We start from the raw sequence: 23,432 nt of genomic DNA on the forward strand, positions 1-23,432 counted from the left end.
GCACCGCAGCCTCACAGCTCCAGGGACCCGGGTTCAATTCTGGGTACTGCCGTGCGGAGTTTGCAAGTTCTCCCTGTGACCGCATGGGTTTTCATCGGGTGCTCTGGTTTCCTCCCACTGCCAAAGACTTGCAGGTTGATAGGTAAATTGGCTGTTGTAAATTGCCCCTAGTGTAGGAAGGTAGTAGGGAATATGGGATTACTGTAGGGTTAGTATAAATGCGTGGTTCTTGGTCGGCACAGACTTGGTGGGCCGAAGGGCCTGTTTCAGTGCTGTATCTCTAAATAAATAAATAAATGACTGACTGGCTGTTCCAGGGTTTTCTTTTGAACTGGCCACAGAGAGTTTTGGGCAGAGTGTCTGTTTGCTCCTGGACTGAGAAGATCTCTCTCCTGTCTGCTCCCATCCCTTTCTCACAAGCCTCTGAATCCACTGAAGACACAAGAACCCCAAAAGAGAAAAGTCTCCTACAGTGAACAAGGTTTAAGAAGAATACTGGGCCCCAACGAAAAGCAAGATCTACCTACAATCAAGGAATCTGCAGTGAGCTCGAAGAATCATAATGACAACTCTTCAGATATTGCCGCAAACTTTTCCATTTTATTTTTCTTCCACTCTTTTCTGTCTCTATTTGCACGTGTGTATCATGTATGCATGTAGTGTGGGCGTGTCATGTATCCGTAGGCATTAACTGAATTAGAGTTTACGTTTAATAAGTTTCAATTTTTCTTGTTTAAACCTAAGAAAACCTGTTTGTGCTGGTTTCTTTGCCTTATAATTGGAAAGTGGTGAACAAGGATTCACCAAGAGGCAGCTAAAACAGTGTTTTAAAAATTAAACCCTGTAAGACCAGGTGAAGGCTGAAAGGGAACCCCGAGATCTCTTTCTCACCTGGTCATAACAGGTTAAAAGAGAGAAAAAAGACAGCGCGGAAAAATTTAAACTTTTTAAATCTCCAACCATTTACTACCCCAGAAATGAGATTGAACAGTTTAAGTTGTTCCTTTTCTGGGCTGGAGAGATTGATTGTTGTTGCATTAACAATTATCAAGTCATTACCAGGGTGTTTGTTATTAGGAGCACTAAATTTCAGCAGATGGTTTAATGGACAATTACTATGTAAATGCAGTAAGTTGTTAAAAATAATGGGGATGTTGAGGGTGAGAGACTGTTTGTGTGAATCTAATGGCTGAGTGGTGTTCTGGAAATTCACAATTCATTCACTCTTCATCCTCTGAATGTGTTGGACAATTTAAGCATTAATAACAGAATGTGCTGTTAACTCGTCATGTATCAAGATTCGGCCAACAAATGTGTCCAACTTTGGTCACCTAACTTTAACTTTAGGAAGGATGTCAGTGCTTAAAAAAGTCACTTTAGTTATGAGAAGAGACCAGAGAAACCGGGGCATTACATGAGAGAAGGTTAAGAGGAGTAAAAACAGAAAATGCAGGAAATACTCAGCAGGTGTGGCAGCATCTGTGGAGAGAGAAACAGAGCTAACGTTTCAGGTTGATGACCTTTCATCAGAAGTCCGATTGACCTGAAATGTTGACTCTGTTTCTCTCTCCATAGATGCTGCCAGACCTGCTGAGTGTTCTACAGTATTTTGCTCTTGTATGAGGTTAAGAGGAGATCTAATATAGAGGCGCTGAAAATTTAGACTCTTTGGTAAGGTCAGTAGAAGCTAATTCTACAGGTCAGTAACTAGAGTGAATAAATTTACCACCACCAAAAATTAAAGGGACAATTTACAACATGGAATTCCCTCTCCAAACAAGCAGTGGGAGCAGAATCTATAACAGCTTTTAATAAGACTTGCATTTATATAATGCTTTTCACAACCTCGGGTCGTCCCAAAATGCTTTACAGCCAATTAAGTGCTTTTGAAGTGTGTAATCACTGTTGAAATACAGAAAACACAACCACCGATTTGTGCACAGCAAGCTCCCACAAACAGTACTGAGATAATGACCAGACAATCTGTTTTTAGTGATGCTAATTGCGGGATAAACATTGATCCAGGACACCAGGGAGAACTCTCCCTGCTCTTCTGCAAATAGTTGTCTTTTTTTTTTAACGTGCACCCTGAGAAGGTAGGCAGGGTCTGGGATTATCATCTCCTATGGAAGACGGCACCTCTGGCAGTGCCGCACTCGTGGGAGCGTCAGTCTGGATTACCTGCCCAAATCTCTGCAGTGGCACTTAAATCTTAGAGGTGAGAGTGCTACCAACTGAGATAGTAATAGTAAATACTTGAAAAATAAAGAATATGGGGAGAGGGTAAGGGCCTAAGTAGGACAGCTAGCACAGACATGATGGAGTGAATGGCCTACTATGCTGTGAGGCTCTATGCACTATATGCCTTCATATTTTTCTTTATAGTGGCATAAGATCTGGCGCTACATGTCTGGGAAACGTCACAAATTGGTTGTTTTCTCTCCTACAGTTACAGTCAGGGCAGAATTTCGCTTCTTCGAGCAGCGACCGCGCTTTGGAGACGGTCCCTAACCCTGGGGCTCCACTGTCGCTGTTTCCAGGCTCCCCCTCCACGCATCCACACCAAAACAAGCTGGGGGAGTGTGCGTTTGTGTTTTTAAAGCTGCGAAACTTTTTTTCGTTTATTTTTTTTTAAAAAAGCGGAGTGTGGGATCGCGAACCTCAGCCGCGTTAGCGAGGAGGAGGGGTGGGGGAGAGAAGGGAGCAGAGGGGTGGGTGGGGAGGGGAAGGGAAGGAGGAGAACGCCGCCGCCGCCGCCGCCTTTGGAGCATTCAGAAGCCGAGCCTGGTGCTTCAAATCGCGGCCGCATCATCTCGGGAGCAGCGAGGTCTGTCCCTGTGCACCGGGCCGCCTTGAAACCGACATTGACGATCCATGTTAGTTTCGTGCCTCTGCTTTGAAACTGACGAGGAGAGGTTTCCATGTTGTGAGCGAGCTCCTGAACCGCGCTTTCTCTTTCCCCCCTCCCCTCCTCCATTTTTTTAAAAATATTTTTTTCGGGGAGGGGGGGAAGGAAAAAGACATCTTTGAAAAATAAAAAGACGATTTAGCTCATGGACAATCCGTCCATAATCACCCAAGTCAGCAAAGAGGAGGCGAACACCCCGCTGCGAAAGAAAGGTAACAATTTAATAACATTGTATCAACCTCCCCATTGTTGTGGTTTAAACGGTGAAACTTTGTAGCAAACTCAACCGCAACAATGTTGCGATTCCTCTCCCTTTCCTGCCAGATTGTTCGTGTGTTTCCCCTTCTCTATCTTTCATCGCCCTTTGGGTTTTAATGCCTGTGATTTCGTTTGTTTTTAAATCGGTTCTGGTTCGTGTTAGATCAAAAGGACTGCTTTTTTTTAAAAAAAAAGTCCCTCTCTCGAACAGAGTGGTGTTGTCTTCTCTCTCTAACCTCCCTCCCCTCTTTTTCGCCCCCCGGAGAAAGGAGGGGGCGGGCGGGGAGAGAGCGAGAGAGAGGAAAAACACCACCCCACTAAACCAGTTCTTGCTTTGGACGGGACGCGGGCTAAACTCCGGGCGGAGGTTTGTTTGCTTAAGACAATTCCGTTTATTTTTAAATGTCAACATTTTGAACAATCTCCCTTCCCACCCTGGGTGATATCGTATTGGTTGGTAATCAGATTGGATGTGTTTTTTTTTTCAGTGTGAAGAGAGCGGATGCTTGTGTTTTTGTGGAACTTCGCTGGTGGGTGTGTCAGTGTTTTTGAGTCCAGTGTCGGAGGAGGGAGGGGGAGGGGGGAGGTGGAGGCGGTGGTGGTGGTGAGGGGAGGGGGGCGGAGAGAGGAAGAAGGCGCTGTACCGTTTGTGATTCAGAACGTCGACTGCCCCGCCTCCCTCTCTGTAACATTCACTCTCCAAAATATCCATCAGTACCTGGCGTTTCTTTTTCAAATCTGGGAATTTGCCCTATGATCTGTGTCTCTGTTAAATTTGCCCGCATTTTTGCCACATGCGCTTGTTTACTGATCGCACTTCTGGGTAATTGATACTGTCTTTGGGAAGCGGGAATGAAAGAAGGGAGGGGGGCGCAGGATTCTGCCAGTCTTGCAGGGCTGGGGTCTGTCCGTTTTGCCCCTTGCCCAGTTTGGTTTGCAGACTGAGGCTTATCGCAGTTCTCCACTCCCCGATTCAGATCAAATGAGCAGAGATGGAATCTTGTCCCTTCCTGCTCTCCATGGTTTGATGGCACAGTTTTAGACACTGTCTAAATACACCCCATAGAGTAATTTATGGCACAGAAAGAGGCCAGTCGGCCCATCGAGCCCATGCTGGCTCTTCACGGAGCTCTCCAGTCAGTCCCCGGCTCGATCCCCATAGCCCTACAAGTCTCCTTCTGTCAGGTGGTCATCCAAATTCCTCTTGCAGGCATTGATCTTCTCCGCTTTCACCACCCTTGTGAGCAGCGGGTTCCAGCTCATTACCTCCCGCTGTGTAAGAAAGTGCTTTCTCACATTCCTGCTGCATCATTTACACATCTGCTTGCCTCTTTTGTAAAACTTGTTGTGTGCAATATTGCTTTTAATCACATCATATTTCTTGTGTGCTGTGTGTGTGTGTGTATATATATATATATATATTATATACACACACACACACAGGCAATATAAAATTGTGCCTGGTTCCAGAGTTTAATGGTCAACGCTCTTATGCTGTAAATTCTTCATGATTTGGTTCTGCATTTTACCCCATTGTTGGCGTCTGTGCCTTCAGCTCCTGTACCGGGTGTCAGCTGTGGTTCAGTGGGTTACACTCTCCCCTCTTGAATCAGAAGGTCTTGGGTTCAAATCCCACTCCAGAGATGTAAACCCAAAATCCAGGCTGACCCTCCCAGTGCCAGTACTGAGGGAGTGCTGCACTGTCTGAGGTGCCATCTGCACTCCTGGGTGGATGTCGAAGATCCGACAGCACTATTCCGACCAAGAGCAGGGGAGTTCTCCCCAGAGTGCTGGGACATCATTTATCCCTCCATGACCATCAGTAAAGCAGGTTATCTGGTCGTTATTGCATTGCTGTTTGTGGGATCTTGCTGTGTGTAAATAGGCTGTTACGTTTGCTACATTTCAACAGTTCAAAAATAATTCATTGGCTGTAAAGTGCTTTGTGAGGTCCTGAGGTTGTGAAAGGTGCTATAGAAATGTAAGTATGTCTTTAACTTGGCCACCTTCTGGAATATCCCCTCTAAACCTCTTCCTGTCCTCCTATAACCCATCCATTTGCCTCCTCCAAATATCTCCTTGTCTGGCTTGTTTCCTCACTCCTCCTGTGAGATGCTTTGGGATGTTGTCCTATGTTAATGGCGCCATATCAATCCAAGGCTCCCAGACTGATCCAGTGGTTGAAGTATAGTTCAGAAAGTTTTGTGTTTGATTTGGGGGGGGGAGAGAGAGAGTTGGTCTCCGTGCCATTGGGCTGAGGGAAGGGGGAGAGACAATCAGCTAAGATTCCTGCTGCTAATCACTGTCCCAACATCGCCCTCTCCCAGAAAATACACTGGGTAGTGGGTAGATGTTGAGAAAAGGTATGATTGAGCTGAGCTTTATTTTCCCCCCCCACCCCACCCCCACCCCCCCCCCCCCCCCCCCCCCCCCCCAACCATGGTTGAGCTTACACATCCAGTGGCGACATGGCTGAGGTGCTGTTTGTGGGATCTTGCTATTGGTTTGCTGGAACTTGTGGAGTCCTGCATAGCGTGTGAGAAAACTTTATTCTATATATTCATTCATGGGATGTGGGTGTCACTGGCCAGGCCAGTATTTATTGCCCATCCCTAATTGCCCTTGAGAAGGCGGTGGTGAGCTGCCTTCTTGAACCGCTGCAGTCCATGTGGGGTAGTTACACCCCCAGTGCTGTTAGGAAGGGAGTTCCAGGATTTTGACCCAGCGACAGTGAAGGAACGGCGATATAGTTCCAGTTAGCATGAATCGGAGGGGAAATTGGGAGGTGATGGCACTCGAGCTGTTGTTGTCCTGATAAGTGGCAGAGATTGTGGGTTCAGGAGGTGCTGTTAGTAACTGACAGGGTGAGGAAAAATAGGGGTGGGAGGAGGCTCATGCGGAGCATAAACACCAGCATCGAACTGTTGGGCAGAAATGGCCTGTTACTTTGTGGTTACTTCTTTGTAATATGCAGTTGGACAACGGGGATGTCAGAAGTTCCTGATCCATGTCCAGTATTACATTAGGACTGTCAGCATTCACTGTGTTACTTACAGGATAGTATATTGATGGCATACAGTGTATTGTGCACATATTAGTGAGCCTATCCTGATAGCATGTAGGGTTGAATACACAGGGGCCTGAATAGACTGTTGGAAGGAGGGCAATGCTGTTACAGGGCAGTTATTGGCACGTACAAACTATTGGGAAATATTGTAAACAAATAGACTTCTTTACTCTGCTGTACTCTTAACTTGCAGTCCCATTGACAGACCTGTCCCTGCCCGTACTGTACCCCAGTGTTATACAGTGACAGACCTGTACCCGCCAATACTGTATTCCAGTGTTAAACAGTGAGAGACCAGTTCCCCAGTTTTATACAGTGACAGACCGATACACAGCAGTACTGTACTCCAATGTTGTACGGTGACAGACCTGTCCAGACCAGGACTGTACCCCAGTATTATACAGTGACAGACCTGACCCCCACCTGTACTGTACCCCAGTGTTATACAGTTCCACGTGCTTCCTCCAGACCCAAGTATGGACGGACGTGACTGGAATGATGCTGAGGGTATTCCTCACAGTTGGTAAGTTTGCCGGGAATGCAATACAGTGAGAATTGGGTGTTTCTGAACTGGTGCCAGGGACAGGGAGCAATCCAAATGACTGATGTCACAGTGTCGTCACTCTGTACTGATCAATGCAACATTGTGCGTGCTCTGTGTAAACATCTGAGGCAAAAGTGGCAATGGTCTGATTTCCTGCTAAGTTTGAGTGGATACTGATGTCCAGGCTGATTTGATGGTTCTCTGACTTTGGGGATGGGGACGAAGGTGGGGGTGTGGGGAGGGGGGGGGGGGGGGTGGGGGCAGCAGTTCTGTTATTGGTCCAGAGGGACCAGTTTCTACAACAATGTCTGTGCTCATTTTTTCTCAGTTCTGTCCTTGTATGCATACAGTACACATTGAGTAAAAGGAAAAACAGTGCTCCCATCTGATAGTGTAAGTGCCTCTTTGTATTAGCCCTCTTCCTGTTCAGCTCACCCTGTGCAGATGAAATGATAGTAAGTTGATCACAAACTGTGCTGATGATGCATTACATCTTTAAACCTTCTCCACCAATTTGAAAGTATCTTTATTTCTCTGGGAATATTTGATGGGGACAGTGTAGAGGGAGCTTTACTCTGTATCTAACCCCCGTGCTGTACCTGTCCTGGGAATGTTTGATGGGGACAGTGTAGAGGGAGCTTTACTCTGTATCTAACCCCCGTGCTGTACCTGTCCTGGGAGTGTTTGATGGGGACAGTGTCGAGGGAGCTTTACTCTGTATCTAACCCCCGTGCTGTACCTGTCCTGGGAGTGTTTGATGGGGACAGTGTAGAGGGAGCTTTACTCTGTATCTAACCCCCGTGCTGTACCTGTCCTGGGAGTGTTTGATGGGGACAGTGTCGAGGGAGCTTTTGAAAGTGACTATTGAATCTGCTTTCACCACGCTTTTTCAGGCAGTGAATTCCAGATCACAACTTGATGTGTTTAAAAAAAATTAAAACTCTGCCCTCAGTTCTTTTGTGTTCGGTCATGTTGTAATGTAATTGTCCAATCTCCAGTCATACGTGCACATTTCCCAGCAGGAATTGTGGATAGGAATCGGGAGCAAGGATCCTGGAATAATCTCTACCCACTGACCCCGGTCCCCCTAAATCCTTACCTGCTCCAAGTGTGCTGAGTTTACAGCAGTGCCTTTTTAAAGTAGCAAAACTCCCCCAGGCACTTTACAGGAATATAACCAGACACAAATTGACATCAAGTCAAAGGAGGAGACATTAGGACTTGGAGGTGCTGTCTTTTGAGTGAAACGTTAAACCGAGACTCCATCTATCCTCTCATAAAGGGGAAATGGTGGCATCGTGGTAATGTCACTGGACTAGTGATCCAGAGACCTGGGCTAAGGCCCTGGGGGCACAGGTTCAAATACCACCTTGGCAGATGGTGGAATTTAAATTCTATTGATTATTTAAAAATCTGGAATTGAAATCTAGTCTCCGTAATGGTGCCGTGAAACTATCGATTTGTCTTTTAAAAACTCATCTAATTCACTCACGTTCTTTAAGGAAGGAAATCGTGCTGTTCTTACCCAGTCTGGCCTACCTGTGATTCCAGACCCACAGCAATGTGGTTGACTCTTAACTGCCCTCTGAAATGGCCTAGCAAGCCACTCAGTTGTCAAGAGCAATTAAGGATGGGCAACAAATGTTGGCCTTGCCAGCGATGCCCAGATCCCATGAAAGAATAAATAAAGCTGGATGTTAAAAATCCCATGGCGACTATTTCAATGAAGAGCAGGGGCAAGAATTAATCTCCCAACCAACATTACAAAACAGATTCTCCGGCCATTGTTACATTGCATTTGTGGGATCTTGCTGTGCTCAAAATTGGCTGCCGTGTTTCTTATGTTACAATAGTGACTACGTTCTTTCAAAAAAGTGCCTCATTTGGGGCACTCTGAGGTTGTGAAAGGCACTATATAAATGCATGTTCATTCTTTCTCTCATACGGGGATGGGCAAACACTGTGATTCCATGTTGTGTATCTGAGTGATCGAGCGTCCCGTGTTTTGGAACGAACTGCTTGCTTTCCAATGGCACAGCTAAACTTTCATTGTTCCCTTCCTCTGCTCCTGCTGGGGTCCCGGGCACTGAGCTGCTTCCTAGGTAATGAAGGAGCGATGACTAAAAGGGTGGGGAGAGATGTGCACCCTGTACTGTCTCACCTGCGCCAGTGAAATTGCACTACACCCCCTCCATAAACTCCAGCTGGCCATATTCTAACATGCACACAATCCCATTCACCCATCATCCCTGAACTCACTCCCAGTCCAGCAACACCTCCACTTGTAAATTCTCATCCTTGTTTACAAGTCCCTCCCTATCTCTCTGACCTCCTCAAGCCCTACAGCTCTGCGAGATTTCTGTGTCCCTCTAATTCTGATCTTTTGCGCATCCCCAATTTTAATCACTCCTCCGTTGGCAGGTGTAACTTCAGCTGCCTGGTCCTATGCTCTGGGATTGCCTCCCGAAATCTCTGTCTGTCTGTCTCTCCTCCATTATGATGCTGCCTAAAACCTCCCTCTTTGACCAAGCTTTCAGTCAATTGTATGAATGTCTCTCTGTGGCTTGGTGCCAAAATGTTGTTTCACGCTCCTGTGGCGCTAAAGATGCTATATAAATACAAGTAGTTGTTGCCCATTCCAGTGGGGAATGGGGAGTAACATTTCTGGAGAAACCCCCCCCCCCCCCCCCTCCTCCTCCGCCCTGGAGGCAATGAAACCACTTCTACTGCCTTTTGTTGCCATCCGTGAGATCAGGTGTGTGGATGCAAACCACAAAGTCGCAGCAGGAGTTTTTGAGGCTGTTTGTGCAGAGAGAGCTCACCCCTGTGGTCGGCATGTTGCTAATGCCAGGGTGGGATGCCGGAAGGATCCCCCACCATCCCTAACCTCCCCCCAGCACAGGCAGCACCACAACAGGAAGCAGCGAGGACACAGGAAGCACTGGGCCAGGCTCCGAGTGAGGGAAGCGGCTGAGAACCGTTGACAGGCACGGAAACAGTGAAGGCAACGGTTTCCTGTACGGGGAGAGAGAGCTTAGCATGCTCGCCTGCCACTGTCAGGCTGTAGATTATCGACCTTCCCTCCGCACTCCTCCCACCCTCTACCTGCACTGCACCCCCTCCAAGGCCAATATATCTTTCCTGAGGTGCCCAGAACTGAACACAGTTACTCCAGCTGGGCTGTAACCAGGATTTTATATAACTGGAGCATAACATCCAGCCACACCACCCCCCCCACTCCAGTCCCCTTGAGAAAAAGGCTAACATTGCATTAGCCTTTGGAATTATTTTGGGGACCTGTGCACTCGCTTTGTGATTTCTGGACAGGGAGCCCTGACAGACTATGCTCCTCCACAGTTCTAGCCATTTAGAAAATACTCTGATCGATCTATCTTGGGTCTTTAGTGTGAAAACATGCTTCTTGATTTTCTTCCTGGGGGGCCTTGGGGAGAGGCTGAGTGGCATGAACAGTAATGAGTGGAATGTTTTAGTGACAATGGCTGAGTGAGGGATATCAGGAGGGGCCTTGCTGTTGTCATTCAGTTTCTGTCACAGGACCTTTGACATCCAGGGATAGTGGGGTCCCAATTTAACATCTCGTGTGAAGAACAGCACCTCTGACAATGCAGCACACCTTTAGTTTATATCGTATGAAGTGTCAGTCTAGATAATGTCTTTTGAGTCCTGTCATGGGGCTTGGAGACACAATCTTTGCACTCCAGGTGTGACTGCGGCTAATTTAGCTATGCTAAGGCTTGGATCTATTAGTGGGTAGCCAAAGAGTGACAAATGATGGGTTTGTGAGGACAATTTATACAATCATACAGCACAGGAAGAGGCCATTTGGCCCATCGTGCCTGTTCGTGCACTTGGAAAGAGCTATCCAATTAGTCCCACTCTTTCCCCATACCCCTGCAAATTTGCCCTTTTCGAGTATTTATCCAATTCCCTTTTGAAAGTTACTATTGAATCTGCCTCCACCGCCCTTTCAGGCAGCGCATTCCAGATCACAACAACTCACTGTGTAAAATAAAAAATTCTCCTAATTTCCCCCCTCTGGTTCTTTTGCCAATCACCTGAAATCTATGTCCTCTGTTCACAGTCCCTCCTACCAGTGGAAGCAGTTTCTCCTTATTTACTCTGTCAAAACCCTTCATGATTTTGAATGCCTCTATTAAATCTCCCATTAACCACCTCTGCTTTGAGAACAATCCCAACTTCTCCAGTTTCTCCGTGTAATTGATGTCCCTCATTCCTGGAACCATTCTCGTAAATCTCCTCCGCACCCTCTCCAAGGCCTTGACATCCTTCCTAAAGTGTGGGGGCCCGGAATTGAACACGGTTCTCCACACTTCAGGCCTAACCAGTGTCGGCTGTGGCTCAGTATGTAGCACTTTCACCTCTGAGTCACAAGGTTCTGGGTTCAAGTTCCACCCCAGAGCTTGAGTGGAAAAATCAAGGCTGACGTTCCAGGGCAGCGCTGAGGGAGTGCTGCACTGTTGGAGGTGCTCTCTTTCAGATGAGACATTAAACTGAGACCCCATCTGCTTACTTGAGTGGATGTAAAAGATCCCATAACTATTTTGAAGAACGGGGGAGTAATCCCTGGTGTCCTGGCCAATACTTATCCCTCAATCAACATCACCAAAAAAAACAGATTATCTGGTCATTATCACATTGCTGTTTGTGGGAGCTTGCTGTGCGCAAATTTGCTGCTGTGTTTCCTACATCAGTGATTACACTTCAAAAGCACTTTGAGACGTGCAGTGGTCATGAAAAGTGCCTGTCTTTCATTTCAAACCAGTGATTTATAAAGGTTTAGCATAAATTCCTTACATTTGTACTCTATGCCTCCACTAATAAAGCCAAGGATCCCTAATGATATTTTTAACAGCCTTCTCAACTTGTCCTGCCGCCTTCAAAGATTTGTCTACACACCACCCCCCAGGTTTCTCTCTTTCTGCAATCCCCTTTAAAATTGTTCCACTTAACTTCTAGCAAGCCTCTCTCAATAAACTATTGGATAAAGGCCCCACCCAGTGTGATACCAGTCCGTGCATGCCAGTAGGTTCAAGGTTCAAATTGGTATCTGTGCAAAGTTCACTGAACCTCAGGTTGGGCTAACACTTAGGTCATTTCCCGGGTTGGAATGATCACTTGGGACTACCCCGCCCTGATTGCTCTTCCTGCATTTATGATAAGTGCCACAAACAGGACTGGGGGGTTTGGTTGTCATTGGAACTTTCCCATTGCCCCTCAAATGAGGATGCTTACTGGGAGTTGGGGGGAAACCTGAGGGCCTGCTGTTCCATGGAGCAAGAGGGGAGGTGGAGAGGAGCAAAGTAAACTGGAGAGAGGTGGGGAGAACTACAAATGGGAGAACTTGCATTTCTATAGTGCCTTTCCCGGCCTCATGACGTCCTAAGGTGCTTTGCAGCCAACGAAGTACTTTTGAAGAGTGGTCACTGTTGTAATGTAAGAAATGTGGCAGCCAATTTGTGCACAGCAAGATCCCACAAATAGCAATGTGATCATGACCAGATAACTTGCTGTTTAATGATGTTGGTCAACAGATGAATATGGTCCTGGGCACTTGATGGAGAGGGTGGGGGGCACACTCCTCTGCCCTTCTTCATAACACTGACCTTGGGATCTTGTAGATCCACTTGAGGGCAGACGGGGCCTCAGTTTAATGTCTTATCCAAAATCGGCAACCCGACAGTGCAGCATTCCTCCAGTGCTAAAATCCAGCATTTGACACTCTGGTCTCTGAAGTGGGACTTGCACCCTTGGCGAGAGTGTTGCCCATTGAGCGAGCGCTGACACTCTGTGCCGCAAGTTTGGGTTTACACAGAGAAGACCAACTGGATGTTGTGGCTTAGACACGCCCCTATCATGCTGCTGTGGTAAAGAAAAACAGACTTGCATTTCTATAGCACCTTTCCTGACCACTGGACCTCCCAAAGTGCTTTACAGCCAATGAAGTACTTCTGAAGAGCAGTGACTGTTGTGATGCAGATCAACACCAGGGGCTGCTGTGCTGCTTGTTGTGCATTCTGGATAGGTTGAGGGCGTTGATCAACTTCCTGTCATCTGCTTCAGTACCACTGTGACCAGTTTTTCTAATTGCAACACATTCTGGGCAAGATAAGGGTGTACTGCAGTTCACCACCAGGGGCGCAGTTGTGCTTGCTGCAGTGCATTCTGTGTAAGATGGTGGGGTTGGCGGTGTTGACCCGCTCGGACTGAAGTGGCTCCTCTTCCTGTTTCTAACTACCTTGGGATGGCTCTGGGTTTCAGGCCACCTGCCCGTCTCCAGCAAGAAGCCACGGCGAAGGAACATCTTCCGCACTATCTTCTGCTGCCTGTCCCGGAACAATGACGATGCCGACCACATCTCGGGCAGCAACAACAACACTTCGCTGCTGGTCGATGGCAAGAGAAGCATCATCCAGGTAGGAGGCATGATGGACCCCTGGGGAGGGTGGGCTGCCTGATCTACTGTACAGGCTTGGAGTGGGGTTAGATATGGCTGAATTCAAACCTTGGGGTGGGGGTGGGGTGGGGGGGGAAACTGAGATGGGAGTGGAGAGCTGGGGTGGGGAAGAGAGGAACAGAGGTGGGAGTGGGGGGGGGGGGTGTGAGTTGGAGGAAACGGGGATCACTCTGTAGTGACTAATCCCCACTTTCCCAACTGCTCCATTAGACCTTCTCCAAAGGCATGTGATCTCCCTGGGAGAGGCAGAAAATTCCTCCCCAGGCCCCTCAGACGATCAAAACCCAGTCCTGGAGATCATTTGGACCAGTGTTGTCTGAAAAGACACTTACCTTTTACATGATGCAATCTCTTCCCCAGTCAGGATCCGGTCCAGATCCTCCTCGAAGGGATACAGGGAGTCAGCACCCTGCACACCAGTCAGCAAAACACTCCCGAGGCACAAACTCTCTGGGAACAGAGGAACCGCCGAATGCTCAGTCTATTCCAACTCTTAGTTTAAACTGAGGTCCCCTGGTCCTCTCCAATCTGTCAAACTGGACTGATCTCTCAATAGGGACACTATCCAACCTTCTAATTCATTTCTAGATCTCTACTGGGTCACCTCTAAGTCTATGTTGCTCTAAAGTGAACAGTCCCAGACCCTTGAGCCTAGCTGAGTAGCTGAGATTCTTTAAGGTGGGAGTCATTCTCGTATCCAATTAACCTCTGTTCGCCGTACTACCAGAAGGACGTGGAGGCTTTAGAGAGGGTACAGAAGAGGTTTACCAGGATGTTGCCTGGTCTGGAGGGCATTAGCTATGAGGAGAGGTTGGATAAACTCGGATTGTTTTCACTGGAACGACGGAGGTGGAGGGGCGACATGATAGAGGTTTACAAAGTTATGAGCGGCATGGACAGAGTGGATAGTCAGAAGCTTTTTCCCAGGGTGGAAGAGTCAGTTACTCGGGGACATAGGTTTAAAGTGCGAGGGGCAAAGTTCCGAGGGGATGTATGAGGCAAGTTCTTTACACAGAGGGTGGTGAGTGCCTGGAACTTGCTGCCAGGGGAGGTGGTGGAAGCAGATACGATAGCGACGTTTAAGAGACATCTTGACAAATACATGAATAGGAAGGGAATAGAGGGATACGGGCCCCGGAAGTGCAGAAGGTTTTAGTTTAGGCAGGCATCAAGATCGGCGCAGGCTTGGAAGGCCGAATGGCCTGTTCCTGTGCTGTACTGTTCTTTGTTCTCTCAGTTCATGTTCATTCTCGGTAAGGCTGTGATTGAGAACATTATTCACCTCTTAATATACTGCAACCCACTTTCAAAACCCTGTTGGCACATTGGACAGGATGTAGGGAGGGGTGCTGGTAATTTGGGGTGGGGTGAGGTGGAGTGGGGGTGACGTGTATAGCATGGAGCTTTGGAGAGTGGGGGTGATGGGGACACACACAATTTGAATTCATGTTCTCATTAATTTGCATAGATTCAAAATTATGAATGGTTTTGATAGAGTAAATAAGCAGAAACTATTACCACTGGCAGGAGACTTGCAAACCAGAGGACAATGATAGAAGGTAATTGGCAAAAGAATCAGATGGGAAGATGAGAATTTTTTTTTTTCACACTGTGAGTTGTTGTGATCTGGAATGCACTCCCTGAATGGGCGGTGGAAGCAGATTCAACAGCAACTTTCAAAATTGGACAAGTACTTGAATAGGAAAAATTTGCAGGGCTGTGTGGAAAGAGTGAGGGCGAGTGGGATTAATTGGATAGTTCCTTCAAAGAGCCAGCACAGGCACGATGGGCTGAATGGCCTATTTCTGTGCCTTATTCTCTAGTTCCATGGTACGAACCAATATTGGCATTTTGGTTTCGATTTTATCCACCAATGAGGCAGAAGCACTAGGACGAGTCCATCCCAAACCTCCAGAGACGTTTAACTCAAACAGGAGAAAGCAGAAGATAAAAAATGTAAGCACAATGCAGGCTGAAGTTTGAGGGGCAGCAGGTGGCCCCTGGGCCTCAGGCCAACCCCCCCCCCCCCCCCCCCCCCCCCCACCCCCCGGGTCTGGGACTGGCCACCTCTTTGTCCTCAAGTTCCAATGAGGCACTTCCAATGAGCTGAGCCCTATCCGCTGTGCGGAAAGATCGAATGGGGTGGGAAAGAGAGATGATCCAGTTTCTTAAAACTTGAGGGAAGATCCAAATGGGTAATTTTGAAAAGTTAGGGAACGCAAAACTTAGAGAGAAAGAAATCCACGACAGATCAGCCTATGAGTGTCTACTCTTCAACAGGCTAATGGGTGTCTGATCAAGTCGGGAAAATGTAGAGAAAGAAAGATGGTGAGGCAGAGCCAGCAGATCCAGGGTTGAGTCCGTGATGGGGGAAAGTGTACAAGGGCTGTGGAGAACTGTATGCATACGGTAATATCCTACACAATGGAGGAAAGCAGTTTGGCACCATGTGTTATCAGGCAAGTTGGTGATGTGTTTAAAAGCATTTAGCCCGCAGAGTGACTTTATTGAAGATCAAAGGCAATGATTCCTGCTCCCGAGTGATGTGCGGTCTCACCAGTGTGTGTGTGTGTGTGTGTGTACTTTGGGTATTGGATGGGAATGGAATACGCCACAGTTGAATAGCCCACGAATATGTTCTTTCTAGACTCGTGCAAGGTATAGGAACTCACTTCAGATCCATGCAAACACAAAATAACATTATGAAGTAGGAGCAGGAGTGAAGCATAGTGCCACTCGAAACTGATTTTCTCTCTCATCTCCACTTTGCTGCCCTCTCCCGATATCCCTTAATGTCCAACTAATCGATGGATCTCAGTTTTGAATATACTCAGCATCCACAGCCCGCTGGGACAAAGAATTCCAAAGCCCCTCAAACCTCTGAGTGAAGAAATTTCTCCTCCTCGTCCTAAATGATCGACCCCTTTTCCCCCCCCCCCCCCCCTCCCCTCCACCCCCTACCTGGAGATATACTGAGCAAGTCATTTGTGGTGAGGGGGAAGTTGGGGAGGGGTAAAGATTTGGATATACCCAAGCTCTGAATGCAGTTGTGGGGGAAGTCCGAGAATCATAGAATGGTTACGACGTTGAAGGAGGCCATTTGGCCCGTCATGTCTGTGCCAGCTCTCCAAGAACTCACTTAATCCCACTCCCCCACCTTTTCCCCGTAGCCCTGCAAATATTTTTCTCTTCAGACAATTGTCCAATTCCCTTTTGAAAGCCACAATTGAATCTGCCTCCACCACACAATTTACAATTGACCCCCCAGCTCAACAGCTTTTTGGGGAGAGAGTTGTGTGAAGAAGTGATTCCTGACATCGCCCCTGAATGGCCTGGCTCGAAGTCTGTTCTTAACACCCCTGCCAGAGGGAAATAGTTTCTCTCCATCTATTCCTTTGATCATTTTAAACACCTTTATTAGATCAACCCTTAATCTTCTAAACTCAGGGGAATACAAGACTAGTCTGTGCAAACTGGCCTCAAGGATTAACCCTTCTAGCCCCACTCTGGAAAATCTGGGCTGCACCCTCTCCAAGGCACCCTCCACATCAGACAGTGCATTCCATATCCTAACCACTCGCTGTGTTTTAAAAAAAAAAGCTTTTCCTCGTGTCACTGTTGCTTCTTTTGTCATTCACCTTAAATCGGTGTCCTCTGGTTCTCGATACTTCCACCAATGGGAACAGTTTCTCCCTATCTACTCCGTCTGGACCCCTCATCATTTTGAACACCTCTATCAAATCTCCTCACAACCTTCTCTTGGATTTGATTTTAGTAACTGCCTTTTCTGTAACCTGGGCTGCCACGGGCCTTTGTGTTTATTTATTTTTATTTAGAGATACAGCACTGAAACAGGCCCTTCGGCCCACCGAGTCTGTGCCGACCAAGAACCACCCATTTATACTAACCTTACAGTAATCCCATATTCCCTACCACCTACCGACACTAGGGGCAATTTACAATGGCCAATTTACCGATCACCTGCAAGTCTTTTGGCTTGTGGGAGGAAACCGGAGCACCCGGCGAAAACCCACGCAGACACAGGGAGAACTTGCAAACTCCGCACAGGCAGTACCCAGAATCGAACCCGGATCCCTGGAGCGGTGAGGCTGCGGTGCTAACCACTGCTCCTCTGTGCGTGTTATGTGCAGAGAGCTGCTGATCAGGGTCTCTTGAAGGAATCTAAGCACTGTCTGCTGCTCTGCAACGGGATGGATTCTCCCCTCCCCACCCCAGGAATTGTGGAGGAGCAGAGAGAGATTTATGGATACAAGTGCAGAGATCACTGAAAGCTAGCAGACGGGTACAAACAAAAAGGAATGTTTGTCTTTATCTAAAGTTATGTTACGGTTACATAAATGTCTGGTTAAACCTCATCTGGAGTAATTGTGATCAGTTCTGGGCCCCGCACCTCAGGAAGGATATACTGGCCTTGGAGAGGGTGCAGCCCAGATTTTCCAGAGTGGGGCTAGAAGGGTTAATCCTTGAGGCCAGTTTGCACAGACTAGTCTTGTATTCCCCTGAGTTTAGAAGATTAAGGGTTGATCTAATAAAGGTGTTTAAAATGATCAAAGGAATAGATGGAGAGAAATTATTTCCCTCTGGCAGGGGTGTTAAGAACAGACTTCGAGCCAGGCCGTTCAGGGGCGATGTCAGGAATCACTTCTTCACACAACTCTCTCCCCAAAAAGCTGTTGAGCTGGGGGGGTCAAATGTAAATTTCAAAACTGAGATTGATAGATTTATTAATTAATCTGTCCTGCCCTCTACCCTATCACACGCCTCTTTTGTTCTCTTTTCCCCCCCCCCCCACCCCCCCCCCACCCCCCTTGCTTAAAACCTAATACTTTTCGAACCTTTGCCAGTTCTGATGTAGGCTCACTGACCTGAAACATTAACTCTGCTTCTCTCCCCACAGATGCTGCCAGACCTGTTGAGCATATCCAGCATTTTGTTTTTATTTCAAATTTCCAGCATCTGCAGTATTTTGCTTTTATTGATTAGATTTTTGTTGGGTAAGGGCATTAAGGGCTATGGAGCCACGGTGGGTGAATGGAGTTAAGATGCGGATCATCCACGATCTAATTGCATGGCAGAATAGGTTCAAGGGCTGAATGGTCGCCTCCTGTTCCTATGTTCCACACGTGGGAAATGGTCGTTAATAGGTGCAGCAATTTCACTAATGCCACAAATTGAAAACTGGAAGTTTTTTTTTTTACTTATCTCAATGCTGTGCTGTAACCATTCTATGGTTCTACAATTTTCATGTGTGAAGTCACAGGACGGCTGTCCTGAAATGGGACCCCTTCCACACCCACTGACTTGTTTTGTTCCTGCAGCATCCATTGCTCTGCCAGCAGGTGGCAGCACCACTCCATGTACATCAATGGCACAACTCCCTATTCGAAAACAAAATAGCAAGACAAATGGAATTTAAGGAATGTGGAATCTGCTGAGGAGGGCCTCGGGGCTGATAAAAAGCAGTGATAACCAGAAGGCTGAGCGGGAATGTTAAAACTTCCTCTTATTCTGTTAAGTTTTGCCCATCCCCTTTTTTTTTTTAAAAAAAGCTGAATTCCAGAAATGCTGATTTCCCCCCGCCCCTTTCATTCATGCAGATTTATATTGTACCTCTTGAAATATTTTCTTTGTGGCCACTTTTTTGCTTAGTGTAGGCAGAACCCGAACTCTTCTGGTCGTCCTCGCTCAACTTCAAGCTGGGAAAAACTCGGAGTGAGCCAGAGATTCCCGGAACTGCGTTTTAATGATACAAGGGCCGCTGGAGGGAACGGAGGGCATCGCTCAAGGCGATGACCCCAGAACTGAGAGGTTATAACCGTTGGGGAAGCTCAAAGACGCTGAGGCTCTTTTCTCTGGAGAAAACCAGGCTGAGAGGTGACCTGACAGAAGTCTTTAAAATTATGAAGGGGTTCGATTGGGTCGATGTAGAGAAGATATTTCCACTTGTGGGGGAGACCAGAACAAGGAGGCCATCGATATAAGACAGTCACCAATAAATCCAACAGGGAATTCAGGAGAAACTTCTTTACCCAAAGAGTGGGGAGAAGGTGCAACTCGCAACCGCAGGGAGTGGTTGAGGTGCATAACATAGATACATTTACGGGGAAGCTGGATAAACACAAGAGAGAGAAAGGAACGGAAGGATATGCCTGGAAATCTGATTCTGGCGATCTTCAATAACAAGCGCTTGCATTTATATAGCACCGTGAATATAATAAAACATCACAAGGAAGCCTCACAGGAGCATTATCAAACCACACAACTAACACATGAGACTTCAGAACAGGAGACCAAAAGCTTGGTCAAAAAAGGTAGGTTTAAAGGAGAAGGAAGGAGGAAGAGAGGTTCAGGGAGAGAATCCCAGAGCTTGGGGCCCAGGCAGCTGAAGGCATGGCTGCCAATGGTGGAGCGATTTTAAAATTGGGGATGTTCAAGTGGCCGGAACTGGAAGGGTGTCGAGATCTCAGAGGGTTGTAGGGCTGGAGGAGATTACAGAGATAGGGAGGGGGGTGGAAGGGGGGACGAGGCCATGAAGGGATTTGTTAAGGTGCCTCCTTTTCCTGATTGAAGAGGAATGTTGCGGGTCTGACGTAACTGGCTGATGTTCCTGATCTCCCTGCGTTGTTGCACTCGGGATCCTGGTACGGTTTTGCTGCCGTTCCTTGTCTGTATTGCATTTGTGTCCTGTGAACATCTGCAGCTTTTTGTGCCTGTCTGTTCATGTGTCTTTTTTAACAAACGTACAGACTTCCGTTAACTACCTGCTCCCAGAAGTGCAAGTTCAGGACAGTGGGAAGAAATGTGTGGTGATCGACCTGGACGAGACTTTAGTTCACAGTTCATTTAAGGTGTGTTAACGTTTTACTTGCTCTCCATTTTAAAAAAAGTTTTTTGTTTTGCTTTCAATCTTCCCTCTTGTCATGAACGCATTGACTCCTTACTACATACTGGGATCCAGCAGGTGAATAATTTGAGACAGGACGTACGGTGAATGTAATGTGCTCCAGAGGAACAGGTTACTTTGGATCTATGGTTCCTAAAGCTCTCCAGCACTGGGGGTTTTCCCCACCTCATGTCTGGGTCTGTTGTAGATTCATTTATAGAGATTGATCACTGTGATTGGTCAATAACCCCCATTTTCGTATCATGTGACTACCGGGATGGTTAGAAGGTGGAAGGACATTGGTCAGTTTTTGTCTGGCAATTTCTGCACACAGTTCTTTGAGTGCTAGAGATCCTGTGAGTCCTTGGCCAACTGGTCATTTGTGGGAGACCCCAGACATTGATATCCCAATATGTTCCATTGACAGTCATTCCTGGTGTTCTCATTGTGGGGGAAGGGTCACTAGATAGCAAACAGGAGTAGCAAACCCCTCTCTCTCTCTCTCTCTCTCCTCTCCTAATTTTTGGGGATGGGGGATGGTGGTTAGTATGGCTAATATTTTATCATGACCTGCCCCACTCTGTTAACTCAACAAAGATAATTGTGCTCCTCCAATTCTGGCCTCTTGAGCCTCCCCGATTTTAATCGCTCCACCACTGGCGTTCGTTCCCTCAGCTGCCTGGGCCCCACGTTCTGGAATTGCCTCCCTAAACCTCTCTGCCTCTCTCTCCTCCTTTTAAAGTGATTCTTAATGTGGGAGCCAATGTAGGTCAGTGAGCAGTTATTGTGCAAGAATTGGGCCGAGGGGGGATGTCCATCCCTAGTGGGAACAGGGAAATCCATTGCTTCCTCCTGACTCTGGATTCGAGGAAACCCTGCTTTCAGTTGAGCAACTCCACCAGGTCAGTATGTGGTGTGAATAGGAGTTGCCAACTCTTGTTTGACATATTCCTGGAGGTTGCATCATCTGGGCCGCATCCATCCCACCCGGTCAAACAGCCTTCTTTCTCCCCCCATCTCTAATATTTTTATAAATATAAGTCTTCAAAACAGGAATGAAAATGACAAACCTTTTTGTTTTCTTCTGGGTCTTGCTCGCTGTAGTGTCCAGGAAATTAATCTTTAATTCCCGGAGACTCTAGCAAATCCTGGAGGGTTGGTAATACTAAAAGAAAGAATAAACTTGCATTTGTATAGCACCTTTCACAGCCTCAAGACGTCCCAAAACTTTACAGCCAATGAAGTTCTTTGAAATCCAGTGGCTGTAATTTAGGAAATGCGGCAGGCGGTTTGTGCACAGCAAGCTCCCACAGACAGCAATGTAATAATGATTAGATAATTAGTTTGATGGATAAATCTTGGCCAGGACGCTGGGGAGAAACTCCCCTGCTCCTCTTCAAAATAACAGCAGAGGGATGTTTTATGTTCACCTGAGCGGACAGACTGCGCTTTGATTTAATGCCTCATCTGGAAGACAACACCGCTGATAGTGCAGGACTCTCAGTATTGCACTGGAGTGTTTGACTGGATTATTGTGCTCATGTCTCTGGAGTGCATGAAGGATGGTCTGAGATCATTGGGGGGTGTGGGTGGTGGGGGTGCAGGTGGTGTGAGGGAGGGGGGTGGCAGCTGGCGGGTCAGGGCAGGCCAAGGGTTCGAAATGGATTCTATTGCTTCCTGATTGGGTGATTGCCTTCCCCCCCACAGCCGGTGAACAATGCGGACTTCATTATCCCGGTGGAGATTGATGGCAACGTGCACCAGGTGAGAGAGCGTAACATTGCGTGATGGGAGAGTCAGCAGCAAGGGTCTGCTGCCCTCCCTCCTGGCACAGGTGGACAGGCAGTGGTAGCATAGCGGTTATGACTACTGGACTCACCACCCAAAGGCCTGGGATAATAATGGACATTAGTTCAAATCCCACCACAGGCAATTTGGGAATAACTCCCTGGTGTTGACAAAAGTGACCATGAAGCTGTTGGATTGCCATAAAACACCAAATTGGTCCACTAATGTCAATTGTACAGAATCCCAATGGATCAAACCCCTTCCCATTCTATAGAATCCCAATGGATTAAACCCCTTCCCATTCATTCACACTGTACAGAATCCCAATGGATCAAACCTCTTCCCATTCATCGAATCACAGAATTGTTACAGCGCAGAAGGAGGCCATTTGGTCCATCGTGTTCATACTGGCTCTCTAAAAGAGCAATTCCCTCAGACCCATTCCCCTGTCTTCTCCCCATAACCCTGCACATTCTTCCTTTTCAGATAACTGTCTAATTCCATTTTGAATGCTTCAATTGAATCTGCCTTCACACTTTCTCAGGCAGCGCATTCCAGACCTTAACCACTTGCTGCGTGAAAACATTTTTCCTCAGGTCACTTTTGCTTCTCTTACCAAATACTTTAAATCTGTGCCCTCTTGTTCTCGATCTTTTCACGAGTGGGAACAGTTTCTCTCTATCTACTCTGTCCAGACCCCTCATGATTTTGAATTCCTCTATCAAATCACCTCTCAGTCCTAACTTCTCCAATATATCTTCATAACTGAAGTTTCTCATCCCTGGAACCATTCTTGAGAATCTTTTCTGTACTCTCTCCAATGCCCTCACGTCTTTCCCAAGTGCGGCGCCCAGAACTGGATGCAATGCTCCAGCTGAGGCCGAACTAGTGTCTTAAACAAGTTCAACATAACTTCCTTGCTCTTGTACTCTATTAATAAAGCCCAGGATACTGTACTATCTCAACCTGTCCTGCCACCTTTAATGACTTCTGAATGTATACACCTAGGTCCATCTACTCCTGCACCTCCTGTAGAATTGCACCCTTTATTTTATATTGTCTCTCCATGTTCTTCCTACCAAAATGAATCACTTCATATTTCTCTGCATTGAACCTCATCTGCCACCTGTCTGCCCATTCCACCAACTTGTCTATGTCCTTTTGAAGTTCTACACTATCCTCCTCACAGTTCACAATGCTTCCAAGTTTTGTATCATCTGCAAACTTTGAAATTGTGCCCTGTACACCAAGGTCCAGGTCATTAATATATATCAGGAAAAGCAAGGGTCCCAACACTGACCCCTGGGGAGCTCCACTACAAACCTTCCGCCAGCGTGAAAAACATCCATTAACCACTATTCTTTGTTTCTTGTCACTCATCCAATTTCCTATCCATGTTGCTACTGTTCCTTTTATTTCATGAGCTATAACTTTGCTCACAAGTCTGTTGTGTGACACTGTATCAAA

At 47.0% G+C, this 23,432-nt stretch overlaps 1 protein-coding gene across 2 annotated transcripts in view; it reads left to right on the forward strand.

The window, feature by feature from the left end:
- The first annotated feature begins 2,712 nt into the window (after nucleotides 1-2,712).
- The window catches only part of LOC137371839 (carboxy-terminal domain RNA polymerase II polypeptide A small phosphatase 1-like), a 34,830-nt gene continuing 14,110 nt past the window's right edge, over nucleotides 2,713-23,432 (forward strand). The window contains exons 1-4 of one of the 2 annotated variants that reach the window (XM_068034773.1): nucleotides 2,715-3,120; nucleotides 13,078-13,232; nucleotides 20,041-20,142; nucleotides 21,885-21,941. In XM_068034773.1, coding sequence (XP_067890874.1) covers nucleotides 3,054-3,120; nucleotides 13,078-13,232; nucleotides 20,041-20,142; nucleotides 21,885-21,941 — 381 coding nt within the window. In that variant the 5' untranslated portion in view covers nucleotides 2,715-3,053. Of the gene's footprint in view, nucleotides 3,121-13,077; nucleotides 13,233-20,040; nucleotides 20,143-21,884; nucleotides 21,942-23,432 lie in introns of both variants that reach the window. The other variant, XM_068034774.1, reaches the window with a different exon arrangement.

Source organism: Heterodontus francisci, chromosome 7 (genome assembly GCF_036365525.1).
Source record: "Heterodontus francisci isolate sHetFra1 chromosome 7, sHetFra1.hap1, whole genome shotgun sequence".
NCBI lineage: Eukaryota > Metazoa > Chordata > Chondrichthyes > Heterodontiformes > Heterodontidae > Heterodontus > Heterodontus francisci.